At 40.1% G+C, this 22,516-nt stretch overlaps 1 protein-coding gene across 18 annotated transcripts in view; it reads left to right on the forward strand.

The window, feature by feature from the left end:
• Window positions 1–22,516, forward strand: part of SOX5 (SRY-box transcription factor 5) — an 895,980-nt gene that overhangs the window by 796,058 nt on the left and 77,406 nt on the right. For all 18 annotated transcript variants that reach the window (XM_089769671.1, XM_089769670.1, XM_075898182.2 and 15 more), the window contains one exon: window positions 21,279–21,425. In XM_089769671.1, the coding sequence (XP_089625797.1) occupies window positions 21,279–21,425 (147 nt within the window). The remainder of the gene's footprint in view (window positions 1–21,278; window positions 21,426–22,516) is intronic.

Here is a 22,516-nt window from a genome sequence, read left to right on the forward strand (position 1 = left end):
TTTGACTTCTGTTAAAATGTACAGACACCTTGTGATGGTATCAAAATACTTGCAGTAGTATTTCTAGCTTCCAAGAAATGTATATCACCTGTCAGTTGATTGGAGTTTCTCCATCCAATGGGCAGGGGAAAATAGGTCATGTAAGCAGGAGTGTGTAACTGCCTGGCAAGTATACTTGAGAGGTCAGGTCTTCCTTAATTTTTTTTCTCTTGTAAAAATGTTATACTTTTTCTTTTTGGGTTAGTCTGACAGGCTGAAGCAGATTATTCCTTGATTATTTATAAGGCATTAATTTTAGATGAATATTACTCAAGCGACTGACATCATAAGTAGTTCTAGCAGTCCACAGAAGACTGTTTTCAGACTGGAATGTGACAGACTTCACTTATGCAATGTCCTACCTAGGAGTGTTTCAGCTGCAAATTGAACTGGGAGGAGAAGACTTCTATATTGAATGAATCTTTTTAAAAATTCTGGTGGCAAAACATAAAGACAGATCACTTGGAATGTGTATAATGAGGGACGATGATGGGGATATATGATCAACTACGCCCAATCTGGAACCCTGTTTTTAATGCCACGAATGTGAAAGGCCCCAGATTTTTAGAACAGTCCAACAGAATCTTAAACGAGAACATTTATTCCAGTCATTTTCCATCATTGCATCATCAGTTATACGAGTACCAGAAGTGGGGAGAGTTCCCTTCACATATCTAAATTGGACATCAGTTGAGCATCCCTTTGGGAGCTTTCCAACACCAGATGAACCCTTGAGACCTGACAGGTCCCAAACAAGGTCCTTCTCAACATGGCCTTTGCTGCCCTGCTGCCCCCGGCTCAGTCATCAGTCCGGCCCTGTTGCTGCCTGCCCGGCCGTGGCTCCCCAGTCTGTTGGACTGTTCTAAAAATATGGGGCCTTTCATGTTCATGGTACTAAAAACAGGGTTCTGGATTGGGCGCAGTTGATCATATATCCCCGTCATCATCCTTCATTATAAACATTCCAAGTGATCTGTCTTTATGTTTTACCACCAGAATTTTAAAACAGTTTCATTCAATATAGTAGCTCCGCCAGGGCTGGAGCATCATGGCTACTGTTGCTGCCCCCGAGCTCCACAGCTGGAGCCGGAGCTTTGCAACTGCTGACCCCCAAACTCTGCAACCAGGGCTAGAGCTTTGCAGCTGTAGCTGTTGGCCCCTTGGTGCTATCCAGCCCAGGGGCTGAAAGTCCCTGCTCCTCCTCCCCTTCCCTCCCCAGTAGGGCTCCGGGCTGAGTTCCCAGCCTCGCCCTCTCATAAGGCTCCCCCCTTTCCCTCCCTCCGCTGCTCCTGCCCTATAGTCTAACCTCCCTATACCATGTCCAGGAACAGGCTTTGTTGTCCAGAAAGAGGCCACAGAATCCCAGTTAAGGGAGATAAAACCTGTAGTATATTCCTCTATCCAAAATCCAGAGAAATGACCTGAGAATAACTTTGCAGAGCCACAAAGTAGTTCTTAGGGAATAAAGGGAAAATAGCTGTCTTTATGTATAGGATATGAAATAAAGGTGAACAAAACAACCAGTTTGCATATGGGCAGTTGTGCTAAACTTCTGAATTATTTTGGTTGGTTCCTTGCACGCTCTTAGAATTAATTTATTCTTTAAAAATCTGCATCATAGAATACAGATTCACACAGACAAACAAAAAGGTATTTTGCCCTTTACATATTTTGAACAGTGTGTTTTGGAGTTAGCTTACATCACTGGTTTTCCTAGAATGTCGTTTGTTCTTCACAGAGCTGCTGCTACTACTGCAAAGAAGGTTATATAATCATGCAAAATAATTATGTAATCACAAGCACACTGTTGGTGAAGATGGAGGCGTGTGGGGGGGGGGGGTGAAATGTGAAACCACACTGAGTGGAGTTTCGCTGGTTGAGGGAGGATTTGTTGTGAAGCTAGAAGCTGGAGATTTATAGGCTTCCCACAAAACATGAGAATTTGAGTGAGATTAGCACATTTTGGGGGATATCCATCAGATTCATTGTCTTCAAACTGAGCTTTGCCAAAAGTGTATGTTTATGGTGCATCCCCAAAACCACATGAGAGAAAACACACAGGAAACCTGAAAGTCGCTGACAGACACACTTTTCAGGGTTTGTCTGATGAAATAAGAAAAGCTGACCCACCGACAGTGTAAATTTGCACTTTAGCTCTACAAATTAATTCAGAACATTTTATGCATCCCAAACATTACAACAGGAAGACATTTTCATCTGGGGTCTTGCTATACTTGTGATGCCCAACTAGAGCTATTTCATTTATAGTATTGTATAATATATTCTTTACAAATGTATGGCATCTATCTAGAAAGATGCTATATTACTTCTGTTTTTTCACTGCAATTCTTTTGTCTCTGATGTTTAAGATCACTTTTAATCTACAAGGAAATAAGGGGTACAAATGTATAATCAAGGAGATAAGCCTGTGATACTGAGTACACCCGTTAATAACCATAGCAAAGTCCATCAAACTTTCTTTGAATCTGAATCACATCCTGTGTTAGTCTCAGTTGTACCTAGGTTCCTTTCAGCCTAACTATTTCAAGTCAGAATATTTTTAGCATCAGCTACAGACCCAGGCTAACATTAGGCACCGTTCGAAACTGTAAATACCTAATTTCTTTGGATTCTAGAGTTGTGCTTGGATTATATTCGACAAGCAAGATCAGCCACAGAGGCAGCATAATAGCTTGTTAGTTTTCTTTTTATAATCTGAACTATTCTATACAAAAGGAAGATAGAACAATAGCTGAAGTATGTTAAACTTAGGTAGCAAATTATTGTACATACTAGTGTCCGAGATAAATGTGTGGTATTACTTGCTGAAATACCTTTTAGCCCTGAAAGTTGCTTTAGGAAGTGCCTCATGTCCTCTTCTCATGTTGAAGTCACTGGAAATTAAGAGTTCTCAACATTTTACCTAACATGCACCAGAAAACCTGAAGAGCCATCTCAGAGTCATGCTAGCTCCTGTGTCACAGAGAGTGAGGCTGTCAGCAAATAGCCACTTAAATGGCCCTTCGTTTTTGAGCAAGATTTTTTTTTTTACCAACAATTTTAAGATCAAAAATTTCAAATAGGAAAAAAGTGAATAGCACTTGAAAAAATGTCTCTGGAATATTTTGAAGTTAATCTCAGAAAAACTCTGAAGCTATTACTCTACCATACAAATTATTACATTAGTCCATATTCTTTAAGTTATTCAGACAATCAGAAAGCAATGTTATACTCTTTCATATGAATGGAAGTGGACAGGAAAGAGGATATCAAAGAAGATAGTTTCCGTGCCGTGATTTAAAGGCGCAGGGCTCTGGCTATTTCTGAAGTAGCAGAGGAAGCAGACGAGAGATGTGGACGCTTTTGAATCATCGGGCCCGGTGCAGTGGTCCTCTTTGCTCCCTCATCCCACACCTGTCAGCATTCCTGAAAGAGCATTTCAAAGCCAAAACAGTTTCCATTTTTGGAAAACACATACACAGATGGCTAACTTTTAAGCAACTATTTAAGACCCATTGGTTTCAAGTTAGACAGTGCTTAAGTGCTGTGCTGAGTAGGGACACATTCCTAAATCAGAGCCTTCATAGGTACTGCATCACTGTGTGCTTGAAAGCCAAAGGCCATCTCTCGGTGGCCTGTGTTACAGGTCTGATTCCAGTAGAACTTACCGTTTTTCATGATCAAATGAAAGGCCGAGGGATGGCGACAAAAAGAGAGAAATGCTGGATTTAAAAAAAAAAAGGCAAATTTGTCACTTTACTTATGGAGTATGAACTGAATAGACTTCTAACCCTTAAAATACTTTCCCCTCCCCTTCCCTTTTTATTGCCTGGAATCTTAAGAGCTTTATCATTTGCAGTCATAAAATGAAAATATACACCAAACCCTCAAAGGGCAAGTATGAAATTAAATTATATTTGGGCAGCTGTAACCTTTTAAAACGATCAGATTCCAGTTAATGTATTTCTTCCTGTTCCAAGTGCTGCCATGGTGTTTGATGGTGGGAAGCAGTCCAAAGGGCATTGGGAGATAATAAATTCACTGGAAATCTCACCCTGAGGCGAGCCTCGATACACCCAGACTTCTATTTAGCAGGACTGACCTAAAAATCTTGTCACATCCAAAGGTCACTTAGGTTGCGGTTGGTGTGTCCCATCTATCTTTCCCTGGTGCAAAGAATGACAGCTGGGCTCATAAACAGTCATCAGAATATGGAAGAGAAGCAGGCAGGGAAAATGGAGATGATAGCGTGACTGGCAACTTCTTAGATTTCCTGCAGGCCAGTAAGAATCTCTGTTTGGGGTTGCTTGCTTCTGCTGTAGGGCAATGTGTTTGAAGTCCGGGGGCTAAGCAGCGTGACTCTTTTTATTCCTCTTTCGTATTTGTTTGCAAAGGCTGTGTATCCTTTTAATGTATCTTTTACTACAGCTAAATACTTCAAACCCTTTTTGCTGTCACTGTTGTTAATAAGAACACTTTGGAGTTTATGCAATGCTTTTTTGTCTGAGGTTGGTCAAACATTTGACAGAGAAATCAGTGCCAACAGCACACCAACCAAAAGCAACCCTATAATAATAACATACCAGCATTTTTTATGGAGTAGGAAGAAGGAACAGATTTCAAGTTCAAATAATAGTGGGGTAATTATAAACAACAGAGAAAGTTTAAAATATTTTAAACATGATGAGAGAGTCCCTGCAAGTGTTTTTTCAGGATCTTACACGAAGCTCACTGAACTCAATAAGGCTATATCTAGACTGCAAGCCTCTTTTGAAAGATGCTTTTCTGAAAGATACTTTCGAAAAAGCCTCTTTCAAAAAGAGTGTTTAGACTACAACCAGTACTTTTGAGAAAGCACAGTTTGCATTACATAGTGCCTTTTTTCGAAAGAGCATTTTCAAAAAAGGGCGTTCTTCCTCGTAAAATGAGGTTTTCTGCAGTGGATAAAACTGCCGCGTTCTTTAGATTTACTTTCGAAAGAACATGGCAGCAGTCTAGACACAGGGGACGTTTTTTTGGAAAAAGGCCACTTTTTTCGGAAAAACCCTGTAGTCTAGACATACCCTAAGAGTTCGTCTTAGAGACAAAATGTCTTATTGGTTTCTTGCTTGATTAAAGACTGCAGGAACAGGCCTTGGAAGATGGCTGCATAATGCCATCCTAAGTCTGGCCTTCTGGGGCTTGTTGGAGCATGGGATGCATGAAAAACAGCTGTGTTTAAGGGCAATGTTAAGGATTAAAGTCCACCATGGAAATTGTGGGATATGACCTCCTGGTCCTAACGGATGATGATCCCTTTCTCGAAGCCCAGAGAAAGTGCAAGGCAGAGTATATGCTGCTCACTACTGGGATAAGGAATTTCTCCATGTATAAGATGCACTACTTAGCACAAAATCCTGTATGTGGTGTTCTTCCTTCTGAAGCATTGGTAATAGGCTACTGCCAGAGGCAGGACACTGGCCATGATGAACCAATGATCCAAACCAGTATGGAAACTCTCGTGTTAAAATTTTTTTTTAAGTAATTTGATATGAGACTGAGCAAAAATCATCCTTCTTAATCAGCTAATTACAACTCTTTAGGTGCCTCTAGATCAGTGTTTCCACAAAACCACTTTGAGAAATATGCTAACTGGCCATGTCAGTTGGTTTACTTACCAACGCCGCGGCCACGGAGCCTCGCGGCTCCTATTGGCTGTGGTTCACCATTTGCAGCCAAGGGGAGCTGCGGGAAATGGCAGCTTGGCCCACGGTGCTTCCTGCAGTCTGCCTTGGCTGCAAACAGTGAACTGGAGCCTGGCCGCAGCTCTGGTAAGTAAACAAACCAGCACGGCCAGTTAGCATGTTTCTCAAAGTGGTTTCGCAGATCACTTTGAGAAACACTGCTCTAAATGCAGCTGGGTGTCTAATGGCATTTTCAGAAGTGCCTAAGTTAGTTAGGGGCTTAACTCCCTTTCACTCCCTAAATTACTTAAGGCATGTCTACACTAGGGAGAAGATCGATCCTCTAGAGGTTGATCTTCTAGCATTCGATTTAGCAGATCTAATGTAGATCCGTAAATCAAGTGCCGAGGGTAGCTGCTATTGGCCTCCTGCTCTGTGAACACTGCCATGAGTCAGATTAAGATAAATCGACTCCAGCTACGCATTTTGCATAGCTGGACTTGAGTACCTGAAATTGATCTGCCTGGTCTAGCCTAGACCAGGCCTCAGGTACTTATGAAAAACCCACTAGGCAGCTTTCTGATTTTTTTTTTGAGGTGTCCAAATACCTCTGAAAATCTGGCCCCATGGTGTCTGTGTTCATGTCCAGATAATTGTTCTGTTTAATTTTCCTAAGCCCTGGCACAAATTTTAGTGAAGGGGATTATACCAATAGAACATGATTCTAAGTAAGACTTACCTTCTGAGAAAAATGTCCTTCTGTGTATTAAATCAAAACTTAATTTTTAAGTAGTATTTATTTCCAGAAGTGTTTCACACACAGCTAGGGATAAAACACCCTGCAAATACAGCAGCCTAAATTCCACCTTCGCTACTACCTCTGCAGTTTCATGGATAGGTAGATTTGAGCCAATTTTCATTGTTCCCCGTCTTTTTACTTGGGCTCAGAGTCTACTTTATAATATGGTTGTTAACTTAAAGACCAAGGTGATATGTCATACAACCCATATTCCTGTTATTGGGAGTTATGTACTACTTTTCCTCGCTTACTGGACACATGAATCTTTATGCATCATTATTCATTCTAATGGATTTGGAAAAAGAAAAAAAATCACCTTCCATTTTAACCTGAAAACCTCTCAACCAAGCTTTTCCAGACTGCACAGTTCCCTTCTTACACTGTGATATCCCCAGCAAGTCAGACTGCCTATAATGACCAGCAACAGCGCTTTGCACTCACTCTCTCTAGAGACTATAAACAACACAATTGCCCACAGTTATAAGTTACCATGGGGTAAACATTTGATTTCCAGCCTTTGGGAACAAGTAATCAGCAGACAATCAGCCTCTGCTCAGAATATAAATTCAAAAGGATTTTACATAACCAGACATGAAAAATTTGCATTCATCTCCCCTTACATATTTCCCAGGAATCCTCTCCACTCATCTTGTCCAAAGATCTTTATTGTCTGCCACTCTTTTGATCATCCAGGCCCTTGCATATTAATATAATGGGCTATAAAGATACTTATACTTAATTCGGTAAGCTCTCCAAGGATGTTGCAGGAAATTGTCATATCTTCCAAAAAGCTCTGCATGATGCCAAGATATCAGCTGGAAAAGTTAAGAGAAGTTTCACAGTTGCTGACTTTGGCAGAGAAGAGTGTCTTTCTATGTAACAGAGAGTTGTGTTGTTTCCAACATTATTCATGCTTCTCATATTGGAATCACAAATACTAGACAATGTTGTTGCTTGTGTCGTGGAAAAAAAAATAATTGGCAGAAATGCTTACATGTAGTGTTAGTAGATGGAAGGATCCACAAGAGACTTTCCATGCTCTGGATTGAAATATTACATGTATTTATAAATATAGATACATAGGTACCATATATGACTAGTTGTTGAACTGAGGAAACAGTGAGTGGTGTTCATCATTTTACTGTAACAAACAGCCACTCTTAGAGCAGCATAAAAGGATCAGTCAAATAGGTTGTACATCATATGGGGAGGCAGATGCTGAAACACATTGAAATGGATTGCTGTGCGGCATGTGAAGATCGGAGAAGGGTAAGAGGCTATCAGTGAGGTTTCCTCCATTGGCCATAGTAAATATCCAGATTTTTGAGGAAACCTTTTCAATACAAGAAGCTGAAGCATTAGTCTTCCTGGTGCGTTATGCTCTAATACACAGTGAGAAGACCTGGCAAACCACTAATTCCCTGAAGATGCACTGTGCAGTAGAACCATGGCTAGATGTTATCGGTGTTATACCACAGGCAATGTCATTCTCAGAATATGTACATATTTTACCTATCAAAAATTACACAGCCTCAGATTATCTTAAACACAAAACTGTTAAAATAGCTCCTATTTTAGCAGCATTCCTCATTCCTGCCCATTCGAACACCACCTCCCTTGTTAATTCCCCTCATCAAACCCAAGTATTCAAGTGAAATGAGACTGAGTTAGGGATAACATAATGAGCAAAGGTTTCTGCCTCATATTATTATTATTACTTCATGATAGTTGCTCATGTCACTACAACTCTAGTTAAGAATTTCTCAGCTTTTCCGTTGCAAACACTTCTGTTCACCCACCCCTTCTCCTTTACAGACAAGTATTTGCTTTTAAATCAATTTTGGCTGCTTTTAAGTCAGAGAAGCGAGGAAAATTTTTTTTTTTACAGATTCTGGATCATAAACAGAAATTGCTGCTGTCTTTCTTCTAAATCCAAATTTGCAGGAGATTAATTTAAAACGTGGATTGGTCTCTTTTTATGACTACCTGTACTATTAACAGTTGAAAACTCTCTCATGAGCGTGCACAGTTATTTCAGTTTACAGTGATTTTGGATAAACACATCCACACTAATGCAGTAAAGCACCATACTAAGGATAGATAAATAGGGTCACCTTTCCAAAAGCAGCTAAATTGCTCAGGTATATGAGAGCTACTAAATCTCCTAGGGAATTTTGAAGATTTTGCTCAACAACTCAAAACAGCTACAAAATTCCACTTTAAATAAATAGGGCTAGGTGGCTCAGATATAGTAATGGATTACAGATCCCATTATCTCTAGCCCACCAACGGGGAGGTGGGGCAAAGAAGGCAACTACCCTGGGACCCAGCAATTCTAAAGGGCCCTGAGCTCCTGGCCACTGCTATTGTGGCAGCTGGAAGGGGCAGCACCTGGAGCCCCAGGCCCTTTAAATCGTCGCCGGAGAGCTGCGTGGAGTGCTCAGGGTGACTAGAAGGGATGGGTGGGGGCGTGCCGTGCTCCAGGCGGCGCTGAGGGCTGTGGGGTGGCGGCTGTGGCATGCATATTGGCCCTGGCCTCATCTCCTCTGCCCAAGGTCCCGCCCCTTCTGGGAGCAGAGAGGTAGCCTCCCCCATTTTGCCCAGAGGTCCGGGATGGCTGTTGGTTCCTTTGTCTCTAGCTTTCCGTCATGTTTCTGTTGAATAAGTTCCCTTATCACTGAAGACCAGCTCTTCAGTGAGAGGAAAACAGTACAACTCTATCTCTTCAGTAGAGCTAATGCTGATCTGGACCAATATCTTATTTCACATCTTTGCTGGCAGTCACATCAAAGAAGAGAGAATAATCGTGTGGAAAGAATTGTTCTCTTACTTCTTGATGTAGTCAGGACTGAAGTATACTAGTTGAGAAACGTGACTCTTTCTAGGCTGGCTAGCTGGAGTATATTTTACTGGAATTAAGTCTATTTAATTAAATTTAAACAAAGAAATTCAGTAACAGATAATACATTGCACATATGATTTTAACCCTCACTTATCTCCTGTCTGAAATAGCACTAGGTAACAATTTTTGATTGAACACTTTTTTGCCAAACAATACAATTTCAGGCCGACATGAATTTGCCAAATAGTTTCAAAATGTTGAGGCTAGATTTACAAGGGACCTTGAGAACCAGAAACAATACACACAATTGGGATTTCTGGTGTGGGGGTCTCTTTCAGATTGTTCTGTTGAAGTGATTCCACTTTGTATAAAATACTCGTAATCATCGGGCTGGGAAGAGAGAGAGAAAATATCGATATTGACTGTAAAATGAGAAATTGTAAAATGAGAAAATGTATTGACTGCTAGTTAGGGTGCCCACATAGGAAGGGAAAGACTCGGGTTCAAGTGCTTTGTATTTATTAAAACAAAGCAGCTTCAACAGGCGATCCAATTGTCTGGGGGTCTGGGCAGTCACCTACAAGCATCAGTGTCACATCTTCCAGTTGAGTGAGCTAATCATTGGGCTATTTGAGCATAAAGGCAGGGACACTGCCATTGGCTGTGATGTGAAATTAGGCTCTTTGTTTCCTTAGTTGTTTGTATTTATGTGTTATGTATATATGTGTGTGAATATATATATATATAGAGAGAGAGATTTTATTAACTGAGGTTAAAAATACCAGGATGGGGTGGGCAAAATGTTTTTTTTCAAACTAAATATTTCCTCTGACCCTAAACAAACTTTTTAAAAACATTTTCGATTTATTAAGAACTCTGAAATGTGGTCAATTTGATTTTGGACCACAGTATGGAGCAGCTCCTGATGTTCAGTGAAGGTTCTGGGTGAGGCTGGAGAGTTCAGAGCGTCTAGACTGCACGCGGAACTTTCGAAAGAGCAAGCCGCTTTTTCGAAAGAAAGCACCCAGTGAGTCTGGATGCTCTCTTTCGAAGAAGCCCTATTTACATTCAAGAACGCCTTCTTTCGAAAGAAGCACTTTCGAAAGAAGGCGTTCTTCCTCGTGAAATGAAGTTTACCGCCGTCGAAAGAAAAGCCGCGTTCTTTCGATTTAATTTTGAAAGAATGCAGCTGCAGTCTAGACGCAGGTGAAGTTTTTTCGGAAAAAGGCTACTTTTCCCGAAAAAACCCCTGAGTCTGGACACAGCCTTACTGCATCTAGGAGCAGACTCTGGCCTGTGCGCTGCTGTCAGGTGAATGAAAAGCGTTAAACCAATGAATTCCTTTGTTTCTGAGAAACTTCCTTTGCCCTGAAGTGGAGAACCAGCAGCTTACTCTAGAAATAGAGGAAGTGAAGAGTTAAGAATTTAATTCCATTTCATTTCAACCCATCTAATTGTGCCTGCTTTACTTGAAAGCTAACAGTAAACTGTGTGCCAAAAGATACATGGAGTGAGTTTCAGTCAGATTTTATGTGTGGGCTGAAGTCAGACCATGTATTTTCATCTGATCATAGTGTTTGCGGTTTCATTATATAAAGTCAGAAACTGAGGCCTAAGGGATTTCAAAATTTTGCAGAGATCATTTCTGAGGGAATAAAGTCCCTAAGCAGTGAACTTCCGCACATGTTCTAATGGGATATAAAAAGTGTCACTCTTCCCATTACATCAGTGCAAATATGGAAGTAATAGGATGAACCAGAAAGCTGCCTCTTTCACTGTTTCCTGAGATGATTGCCAGAGCTTCACAGAGGTTTCAATCTCTTTAGAGTTTTACAAGCTATCTCTGAGTTTTACAGGCCACACCCATTTTTGAAGAACAATAAATAATTTTGCAAATTACCCAATTGTGTTTCCATTTGTTTCCTAAAAGTGGGACTTTCAGATAATAAAGCAAACATCCAAATAGAAATGCCCTCAGTATTTTTCTGTTTCTTTAGCTATCCTCAGATTTCAATACGAAATAAGGGCCTTCTCCCTCACAATCCAGCATCTCCTCCTGTTTGATTCTGTAGTTATTAGGGCCCCAGTTCAGCCTGTCCCTAATTTTAAGCATCTGAATAGCCCCCTTAAAGTCAGCAGAAGACTTGCTGAGTTAGGCATCTGCGTAAGTACTGTCTGAATCGAGGACTAGTAGAACGATCAACAATTTACAACAGAAACTAACTGTATGGAAAATTAAACTTGTTACCAAGTTAAAACTCAAACCAGGTGTGTCAAAAGATCCATTGAGACTCATAAGCTTTTAGATCAAACCTGGATCCATTTCTGAAATCATGTGGAATGCATTGACTTCATAATTTTTCTTAAAGCACAGTTGGGTCAGATTGTGTTTTTCTGCATGCGTTCTATACTCAAAACTCAAAGGAAAACAGAGGTAAGGAAGCAAATAAAACATAGGAAATATGTGCCCAATTCTGTAGCCTTCCTATCTCCGGGTATGTCTACACTACCCCGCTAGTTCGAACTAGCGGGGTAATGTAGGCATACCGCAATTGCAAATGAAGCCCGGGATTTGAATTTCCCGGGCTTCATTTGCATAAGCGGGGCGCCGCCATTTTTAAATCCCCGCTCGTTCGAACCCCGTGCCGTGCGGCTACACGCGGCACGAACTAGGTAGTTCGAACTAGGCTTCCGAACTACTGTTACTCCTCGTGGAATGAGGAGTAACGGTAGTTCAAACTAGGAAGGTCATCGAGTCCAGTCCCCTGCCTTCACAGCAGGACCAAGTACCATCCTTGATGAATTTTTGTCCCAAATCCCTAAACGGCCACCGCAAGGATTGAACTCACAACCCTGGGTTTAGCAGGCCAGTGCTGTTCATTCAGGAAATATGCTGGTCAGAAGAGGAAGGGACATACATCTACACCCTTTGCAGGTGATGGACAGGGAAGCCCGAAGCCTGAGAGTTGGGTACCCTTGCTGAAGCTATGAAAGAGAATACAAGTGCTTTAATTATGACATAAGGGCATACCTAGCACTGGACTCTTGGAAATTCCATTAACTTGCAAAATTACAGAAGTGAAATTTCTGTAAACTACATTTTGATGTTATCTGCTTCCACCCATTCCATGATATGGCCTTCTCTAGAAAACTTCTGCAGTGTCTGAAGTCAGAAGACCAACAGCTCTCAACTGTCAGATTTCCAGAGTGATCTCTTAACTGATAAGGAGAGCTTCTAGTTGTTTTGTGGACTATGTTTTCTTTGGTTTCTAGTGCAGGCTAGATGTGGTTTCAGAGTACTGTGTAGGATAAGTCTCTTCAGAGATGTTGCTGCCTTTATTTGATGAGAGGGTGAGGACAATTTTTTTAAGAAACATTTAGGAATTGTTACCATCACAATGCTCAGACCTTGATCCCAAAACTGCATCCATACAAGTGGACTCCTGGTCCATGTGAGACTCCAGGTCCATGTGAGACTCCAGGCTCTGCCCATATGCATAGGTCCACCAGCACAGATGTAATTGAAAGATTGTGAGCTTTCTTTCTTAATACAGAAGAAAGAAGTGTTCAGACTGACAGTCATTGATTCAACATCCATTCTAAAACAACGCAGCATATTCCTGTTTTAATTCCCTGTTGTATATTGGAACTTAAAACACAAACAGAAAATCTATAAATAACACTGGGGAAAGAGTTGCTTAAGGAGAAGTGTGTAAAGTAGTGGAATGTCTTAATTATAGTTCAGCGGTCTGAAATGTGTGGAACCTTATTTACAGTAAATCTGCTTCCCATGTTTGCTTATTAACTACTTTACTCATTTAATGGATAAAAAGTGAATGATTATGTTCAATATCAGTCAAGTAAAGCAGGATACTATGAGGTAAGACTTGCCAAATGGCCACTCTCAGAATTTTCCTCTTGCAAAAGGGGAATTACAATTTATTAAAGTCAAGTGCTCCAAGCTATTTGCCAGGGATCTGGATATTTCCTAAATAAGCTCTAAAAACATCCTAATAGTAAACAAATAGGTAGTGTGAGCTTTTCATAGAACAATACAATGTCCACAACATTTTACTGACTTCAGACTTCTAAAAGAAGAACTACTTTGATACAATTGTATGACTTGATTCTCTTTGTGAAACCCCCACACAAACCCTTGATCTTTATTACAAAATACTGAAAAAACCCATGGACACTGCAAATTCTGGCCTTTAAAATGCCACATCACTGTTGGTCTCCTGCATAACCCTCACCTCCCTTGTTTTATGCACACTCATGCATATGCCATTAAAAAGGTAACATTTCAATGTTTTCCTTTCAAAAAGCCTTATCTTGATCTGAAGACTTCAACAGAAAGAGTCCACCACTTCCTTTGGAAATTTGTTACAGTGGTTAAGCACCCTAACTGTTAAAAAAGTGCCTTAATTTTAATCTGATTTGAATTTGTCTGACTTTAATTTCCAGCCCTTTATGCCTTTCTTCTCTAAACTACAGAAATATAGTACAAACTGTAGTTGGAATTTAAAGAGAAGTTAGGTGATCATTATGGCCATAAATAGGAACAACTACATGCATCATAGTCCCTGTAGAGTCTACATAATAGTCTTCTGTCAATGTTTACAATGTGGATGTTCACAGGAGCTTCTGAGAACTATGACAGATACGTATTAAAAAGCCTGAACATGGTACATCCAAGTAGATGCTGTCAAAGATATCACTTTTGATACCTTGAAAAACTTCTTTCTCTTTATGCATTGTGCCTGGCACTGTATTAATGTGCTTTGGATGGGATAAGGGCACACTGAAGATAAATCAATGATCATTGGCCAATACTTTGGACCACTGAAGTCCTAAAGAAAAATATACATAAAAAGATGTGAGTGACGACAGTGATCCTGTGCTATATGATCATTATATTATGGTTCCCTAACATGAAAACTGACAAACTCAGACATTATAGTTGAGTAAAATCTAGTTTGTAATGGGGGCTAGATTTTAAAATAACTTCTTAGATTGGTACCTATGCACCCTTTGGTATTCAAAATCCCATGTTTAAGCAAGAAAATAGCCACCTGAGCACTCAAATGTCTGTGCCTGTGTAGATACTCTTTGGGGAATAAACTGAGGCAATGTCTAGACTGCAGGCATCTTCCGAAAGAGAGTGTCTGCACATAAAAGCGCATCAAAAAAGTTATCTGATTTTTCGAAAGATAGCGTGCACACACTGAACGGACGCTATCTCACATTTAAGCTGTGATTACTATGGACGGAATGGCCACCAGAGTACCTGTGCTTTTTCCTTTTCTTTTGAAAGAACCCCCTCTGCCCCGTCCACACACGCCTTTTTCGAAAAGAACTCTTTTTGAAAAAGGCTTCTTCCTAGTAGAAAGAGGAGTACCAACGCCACAGAAACCGCTCTGTTCTTTCGATTTATTTTTGGAAGATCACAATTGCAATGTGGATATGACTCAGGTTTTGTTGGAAAAACAGCCGTTTTTCCAACAAAACTCTATCATGTAGACATATTCAAAGAACAAATCATTGGAATGCTCCTGTTCTGCCCTGCACTGGGAACATAGTGGCTGGCAGACTTCTGTTGCAGTAGAAGGGGGACAGACACAGTGCTGCTTTGACATTGCTCAGCACGGAGAGCTCACAGAGCTACTCATGATGCCGCTCCCAGGTGCTGAGGAGGCTGTGGGAGAACTCGGAGGGAATCCCAAGATAAATAACTGTCTCTTGGTCAACAATAAAGGAAGGGGAAAAGAAAAAAGTCTCTCGTATGAGTGGAAGTTTTTTGTTGCCAAAACTGGACTTTTTTCCCAACAAAAGTCACTTTGCAGTGTTTACGCTTTCACTGTTTTGTTGCCAAAAGGAAGATTTTTGGTGACAAAACTTGATAGTGTAGAAAAAGTAGCATAAGTGGGTGGGAATGGTGTCCCTAGCCTCTGTCAGGGGCTGGAAATGGGTGACAGGAGAGGGATCACTTGACGATCACCTGTTCTGTTCGCTCCCTCTGGGGCATCTGGTATTGGCCACTGTTGGAAGACAGGATACTGGGCTAGTTGGACCTTTGGTCTGAGCCATTATGACCGTTCTTATGTTCTAAGACTTTGAAGGAAAAAAGAGATGGCAAGTGACCAAAAGAATGTCTAATATTTGTACCTTTCATATATTAGGCTTTGGTGAAGAACTCTGAGTATGTGAAATCTAGATAGATTTACTACGTATTGTTGATGGGGCAGCTTTCTCCATATCACTAGTATTTTAAAAGAATATTCAAGCGGAAGCTGCATGGAACTTGTTGGTTTGGGTGAATTCTTCCTTTTTTCTAACTTCTCCAACTGCTTTTCAGAAATGAGTAATGAATTCATCCAAACTCACACAGACTTCATTTCCCACACAGACTTCCCTTGGTACACCTGATATGTTTCTGAAGATAAGCATCAAATTATTAGTGAAGAAGATTAAATTCATGTATTTTGATTAAAAAAATCATTCAAATCATGCAAAAAAATCAAAGCTATCATGTATGAAGTCAGAACAAGTCCCATTCAGGTGTCCATTTTTAATGATGAGACTCAGAATGACACAGATTTTGAAATGTTGGATCAATCGACATTTATAAACAGGATCCAAATTCATCCCTATGAACTCCTTTGAAATCACAGGATACCGGAAGTATCCTGAAATAGCTATTCTGCATCTAAATAGATTTTGAAATAAAAGGGCAACTTATTCCAACATCCTGATAACCCTCATTCCACAAGAGTTATAGGGCATTTCAGAATAGCGAGTTATTTCAAAATTTGGCACTGTGTTTCAAGCTAAGGGTGCTGTGTAGACACACCCTAACTGATTCAGTATCCATTGCCTCTTGATTTTGTTCTTCCTTTTTTGAGAGAAGATATTTACCTCAACACCTCACAAATAAAAAGTATTTTAATCCTAGTATGGTATTATAAAATCACATATATAATTTCTAAAGTCTATATTTTCAAATCTTTTAAAAATTGCTATTAAATCTCATTCTCATTGCCCTTATTAATAGAACAAGATTTCATTTTTAGTTTATCCTCAAAGTAGTAATGAGCATTGTTAACATATAATAACAGTGCCCATGGGGGAAGTATTCAAAGCCAGTCTAACCTTAAAGCTGTGCAATTGATGAACTACACAGTCATCAAGCCAAGTGCCGCGAGCAGTGGAGAGTTCAGCAGAATATTCCTGGTTAATATACAGGATGAATTATAAATGTTTTAGGTGATGACCTGTGGGGAAGGAGAGAGAAGCGCTTAATGGCTTAAGAACAGAGATAGGTTCAATAATATAAAAATAACTGGCTTTCATTGTGAAGTGCAACCGGTTGTTCTTTTGCTCTGATGCTGTAGCATGTACACAGATTTTCATAATAGTTTAATGAGAAGACAGTAAACAGGTAATACTCCATATGGGCAGAGCATCTTTAAGGTGATTATTTGGTTATAAATAAATGATAGAAGTTAAGATTTAATTGTTTTAAATACCCAATTCTACCCTTTTTGAAAAAGAAAAAAGACCATAGTAATAGTCTGTCCTAATACATGGAGAATATTATCCTTTTTTTGTCATAGATAGCAAAAATAAACTATTGCATAAATTGACTCCATTGTAATAAATTAAGCTGTGTCAGTTTATACCAACTAAATATATTGGTTAAGGTAAAGCAGTCAATGGTTTATGGGTCTCCGTAAGTCCTAGTTTCCTAGTTCCCTATTGGGGAAGTTCCCTATTGGACATATATTTTAAGGATGCTCAAAATGGTTTATTCCAGCAATTATATAGATTAAATTACATCCATTTCATTTTTGAGATGAAAGGTCTGAGGATCCATAGAATACACACATCTTGTCTGATGTCAGAATACAGACTGTGTTGACTCAGCAATTTAGGATAAAGACTGTTCATGGCCTTACCAATGCATACACTTTACTCCAGATGTTGAGGTTCTCTGTTGTGGACTTCACAAGAGAACTGTCCCTTTATTTGAGATTGATTGCTTTATTTATTTATATCCATAAACTCTTCTCTTTGTTTTTGGTTAGCCATCTCGATTCACAGCATCAGTCCATATCAGTGTCCTTTTGTTTGTCATAAATTGTCATCCCTGGAAATTATTAAATTTAAATAGATATATTCAATAATGGCAAGCTGAGATATGTCCTACATATTGTATTTTATTAATTATGGGCATACCTATGGGAACTATCTCACTACCTAATTAAGAATCCAACCCATCATCAGTGCACAGCTTGGCGACATTTAGGCTTCCTAACTTTTTATTTATTAAAAAATCAGTTACACCATTTTTAAAAACTGGAGCAAGAGTGTATAGTATCACAAGCAAGTGTAGTTATTTGCAGTGACTGCTCCTACAGGTTGAACATCTCTAATCCAGTACACTCTGGTCCAGCAATATCCATGGTCCAGCATGATTTTAGTTAGCCGGATGTCCACTTATCATGGGTATGGCCAACTTTCCCACAGTCCCATAATGTTTGTTTACAGCCACCAATCCTGGTTTTCGGTGTTCTATGCCGTTGTTTAGCTCAAATTGATCCTTAAATACCTTCTAGGAGCCCAGTAAGCAGTGGAAGTGCAGTGGGCCTGCAAATTCTCTGCTTCAGCACTGGTCAGATCCCAAGGGTGTCTGACTAGAGAGGTTCTACCTGTACCTTTGATTTTGGTACCTGACTATGTACATTAGGCCAGATTCTGCCACTGTAGTCCTCTAATCACAATGTCATTTAAAAAATAACAAAAATTGATAGTTTGGGAGCATAAAACCAGGTTTCTGCTTTGTTAAGGAACTTGGAACTTATTTACTTTTTAAATTTGTGTTCAGTAATGGCTTGAATAGTGGTGGAAAACATCAGCTTTGACAATTCAGGAAATTGCAGAACAGATTCAGCATAGGTGGTAGCATTCCAATTTTCCCTCCACCATGTCTCCCATCCTATCTCATGCTCCACCAGTATGTGTCAACACTTCAAGATATCATCACTCTGAGGATAATATTTATCCCTGAACAAAGGGCCAGTACGAGGCCTATACATCACTTAAGTTTCACTTACTCTTTCATGTTATGGCCTTTTGCTGCCCATAGGCCTTCTGCTGCCCATACGGGTGATTATGGTAGTTCAGCCTCTGAAGCCCATTTAATTCTGGGCCTTTCTTTTTAGCTTGTCAGGAATGCTGGATGTTAATACTGCAAACAGCTCTCACCTAGGATTTATTGCTTCCAAGCTATTTAGTACAGACTCTCAGTCTTTGTGACACATACCCAGTATAGGTGGGTATGCATTATCTAATACTCGGAGGAGGCTAAGGAGTGGAGAAATTGGAAATTCTACCTAATGTCATGGACCTGTTTAAATTAGGTGCTCCCCTTTCCTTTCAGGGTGAATATCCTATTTAATTATCTGCTGTTAAAAATAATAGAACATGAGTTTTTCCATGGGGCTCTGAGGGGAAAATATTGTTTCTCTGACCTCAACTCTGTCAGTTGATTAGCGCAACTCCCATATCACGGCGCAAATAGTGTCTTTTAGATCAAATTAAAACACCATCAGCATTACCTTTAAGGTCCTATGTAATTAATGCTTTTCTTGATCTTCTCTCTGGTGTGTAATCCATGTTTTCATACCTTACCCCTTCCTCTGGTATCTGTGGGGCCTTACTATCTTCCAGTTGAACTGCCCATTTTGCCTTTCCAGATCTTTCTGTCAAACTACTTTTACTGCCTGACTCCGACTGGCATTTACCTAGTGATCTGATCCCTGTCCCAACTGGCATTGGTCTGCTTCCACCCAGGTATAGGTCCATTTGGACAGCTCCCTGGATAGCTGCCCCAGGAATGGAGCAGCAGAGCCAAAGCAACCCCACCCCACCCCCAAATGCATCTGGCATGTACAGCAATGGCCACATGTGCTGCCCCTCATCCATTGATCTGTTGTGCAGCAGTGTTCCTTTTGGCCAATTGAAGAACTGCCACTCTCCCTACCCAGTTCTGCTTTGGTGAAAGAAGCCTGGTTCTCTTTGCACGACTGCTGCAGCAGCTCCTGTTTGTTGTATCAAAAACCCCCGTTCCTTTCTCCCTGCATAGCTGCAAGAGTGGCTCCTTTTTAAGGACCCATTAAAGGGTGAGCGAGAGTGGCTATCTGTCTCTTTAGACATTTATTTTGCATCCAGCGCTGTGATTTGTGGCGACTTTGTGCTTTGGGGTGACTGTGCCTGATGTTGGCTGGGATTGGATGAAGATGACAAGGAGACTGAATGGATTAATGGGTGTGTGAGGAAGAGAGGGGAGAGAATGAAACAACGCATAAATAGATGAAAGAGAAGGAAAGAGTGTGGAGGAAGAAGGGGAGAGATGGATGTAAAGAAAAAAGATGAGAACTAAGTGGAGGTAAAAAATGAAGACATAAAAAAACCTGAAAAACAAAAATGAGCATATTAAAAGGAGAAGAGGAAATAAGGAAGGATTTGAGGCAGAATTAATTAAATTTAAATTAACAAAAATAGCTTAGATTAAAAAAAATAACCAGGACTGGGCACAAGTACAGACAGAAAAGCCACATAGGAAAAAAAACCATGGTAGTGTGGTAAGTTATTAAGGTTTGTGATGATTTTCATAGATCACTCATGTATTTACTATTGCAGGAGCCATATCAGTCATTCTAAATTCATGGCAATGAAATCTGCACATTTGACCACACTATCTTATATTCTTTATAGAGCATCTATTCTCAGTGTGATATTTGTGTACATACCCAGAGGCAGTATCTTTGTACCACTGAGGGCTGTTAAATATTGTTTTCCTGAGCCCTGTTTGGAACATATACCCCAGGCTGGGTCACTGTGGATCTGGTCTGGCTTGATGTCGAACTGATTGTTATCCTGTCAATGGTTCCCTGAGCTAACTAGACTTCTATCTGGCTTCATTCTTGTTCTCCTCCATACATGAATCAGTCTGTGTTGTATCACATGCTGCTTTTCTTGCTCATGATGCTTGTTTTCTCCTCTTCTTTGTGAGTTTAGGTTACTTGCATACACAGCCAGATTACCTATTTCCTCCCAGTTCTTGGCCCCAATCCAGCAAGACATTTAAGCCAGTGCTTAACTTTAAGCATGTGAGTAGTGACATCATTTATGTGTCTAAAGTTAAAATGTCGTTAAGTCCCTTGATGGCTCAGGGCCTTTAATATTTAGAACATTGTTTTTTATTCTTACCATATATTTCTGCTGCACCTAACATAAAGAGGTCTCAATCTTGATTGGAGCCCCCCAGTTGCTACTGTAATATCATGCAAAATAATACTTTATTGTTATTAATGTTTATTACAATAGTGCCCGAGGAGAACCTGAGAATAGGGCCTCATGGTGTTAGGTTCTGGGCAAATACAAAGTAGTAAAGAGTCGCTACCCCAAAGACCTTACAGTCAAAATTGGCAAGCCACACATACAGTAAGGAAGAGGCATATAACGTACTAGCAGAGTGAAGAGTATGATAATGGTAAGCAGGTGGAATGTTAGTACTGGTGAGGTGAGATGCTCTTATGGTCACATCTTTTCAGGAAGCAAAACAGTTGACCAAATGGCTCAGGCAAGATGTGAAGTTGGACAATTTGTCATTTGTTTTGAATCCCTGGATGGGCCCTGAAGGGAGGCCATTTCACATATGATGTCTATCATTGCTCTCCTGAGGAATGACTCACAAAAGTTGAGGTAACAGCTCCTGTCTTGTAATATGCCTGTGTACTATATTAAAAAAAAGTATGCAACTAGAAAAAAAAATACAGAATCTGCAGTAGGAGAAACTGTTGAAAGGTTTTTTTATTTGTTTATTGGCAATGTTTCATTTTCTCTCTCTCTCTCTCCTGTGATTTCTTTACAGCAGTTGTATGCTGCCCAGCTTGCTGCAATGCAAGTATCTCCAGGTGGCAAGATACCTGGCATACCCCAAGGCAACCTTGGTGCTGCTGTATCCCCTACCAGCATCCACACAGACAAGAGCACAAACAGTCCTCCACCCAAAAGCAAGGTATTGTGCCATTTTAAATGAGCAGATTTGCACCAGAGCATGTCTGTCTCAATATTTATGTGGTCTCTATCAATATGATATGTGAGAATCAGATTTATCTTCACAATGCCTCTATGAAATAGGGGAAGTACTTGTATCCTCATTTAACGATGGGGGATTCAGGTATGGTGACAGTAAGTGATATGTCCAAGGTCATGGAGGAAGCCAGTATCAGCTGTAACTGAATGCAGCTTTTCTGAGTCTCATCTAATGCCTGAGCCACAAATTATTATTTCTCTTCCATCCTTTGGTAATATGCAAAAGACTAGGGCTGCATGCCTTCCACACAACTGCTATCCCCCTTCCCTTTAATGCTTAGTCATATAAATGGCAGAGCAACAAAAGATGATAGCAGTGTGGCATCCCATCCAGGGCCAAATTTTGTCCTGGGGCTCATGCACAGAAATCAGTGGGGACTCTATGCACATATCCAGTGGCAGGACTTACTTTCCATTGGTGGCAAGTGTATCAAAGAACAGATTTTAATCTTTTTTATATAAAGTAGGGGTCTAGAGTAACTTCCAAGTAGTAGGTCTCTTCAAAGGCCAAGTTAGCAATTATAATCAGATCTTCAAAACATCGCCTATATTTGGCAATTTGGCTCCAGCAAAGACAAAGGCACAGAGTACATCACATCTGCATAATATATTGAAACTCCACTGGTCTATTGGCCAAGTGACATTAACTTGAGATTCTGCAATTTCTCAGCAGTTTGTTTGTTGAGGATTTGGTTGCTGATAGTCAAAATCCGATTCTGTCTGGTAAATTGAGTATTCTTATCCTGACTTTCAAGCTCCTCTATCACAATCCCTCTATCTTCTTTGCCTGGACAAACTGAGCTAGATTAAATGAACATACCAAAATGTTTTTCTGTTGCTAAATCAACATCTGTGACTTTGATCAATTTAAGTCAGATATGCAATGCAGTACAGTACATAAGGACATGAAGAAAATTGCTTCCTCATCTTTTGGGTTAGCATTAATGTATTATAGAAAGTGTTTCAGGAATAGGCTTGCCAGATACTTTCACCAAAAGTCCCAAACATGGACCC

This window comes from Pelodiscus sinensis, chromosome 1 (assembly GCF_052426305.1).
Source record: "Pelodiscus sinensis isolate ZL-2025 chromosome 1, ASM5242630v1, whole genome shotgun sequence".
NCBI classification, from domain to species: domain Eukaryota; kingdom Metazoa; phylum Chordata; order Testudines; family Trionychidae; genus Pelodiscus; species Pelodiscus sinensis.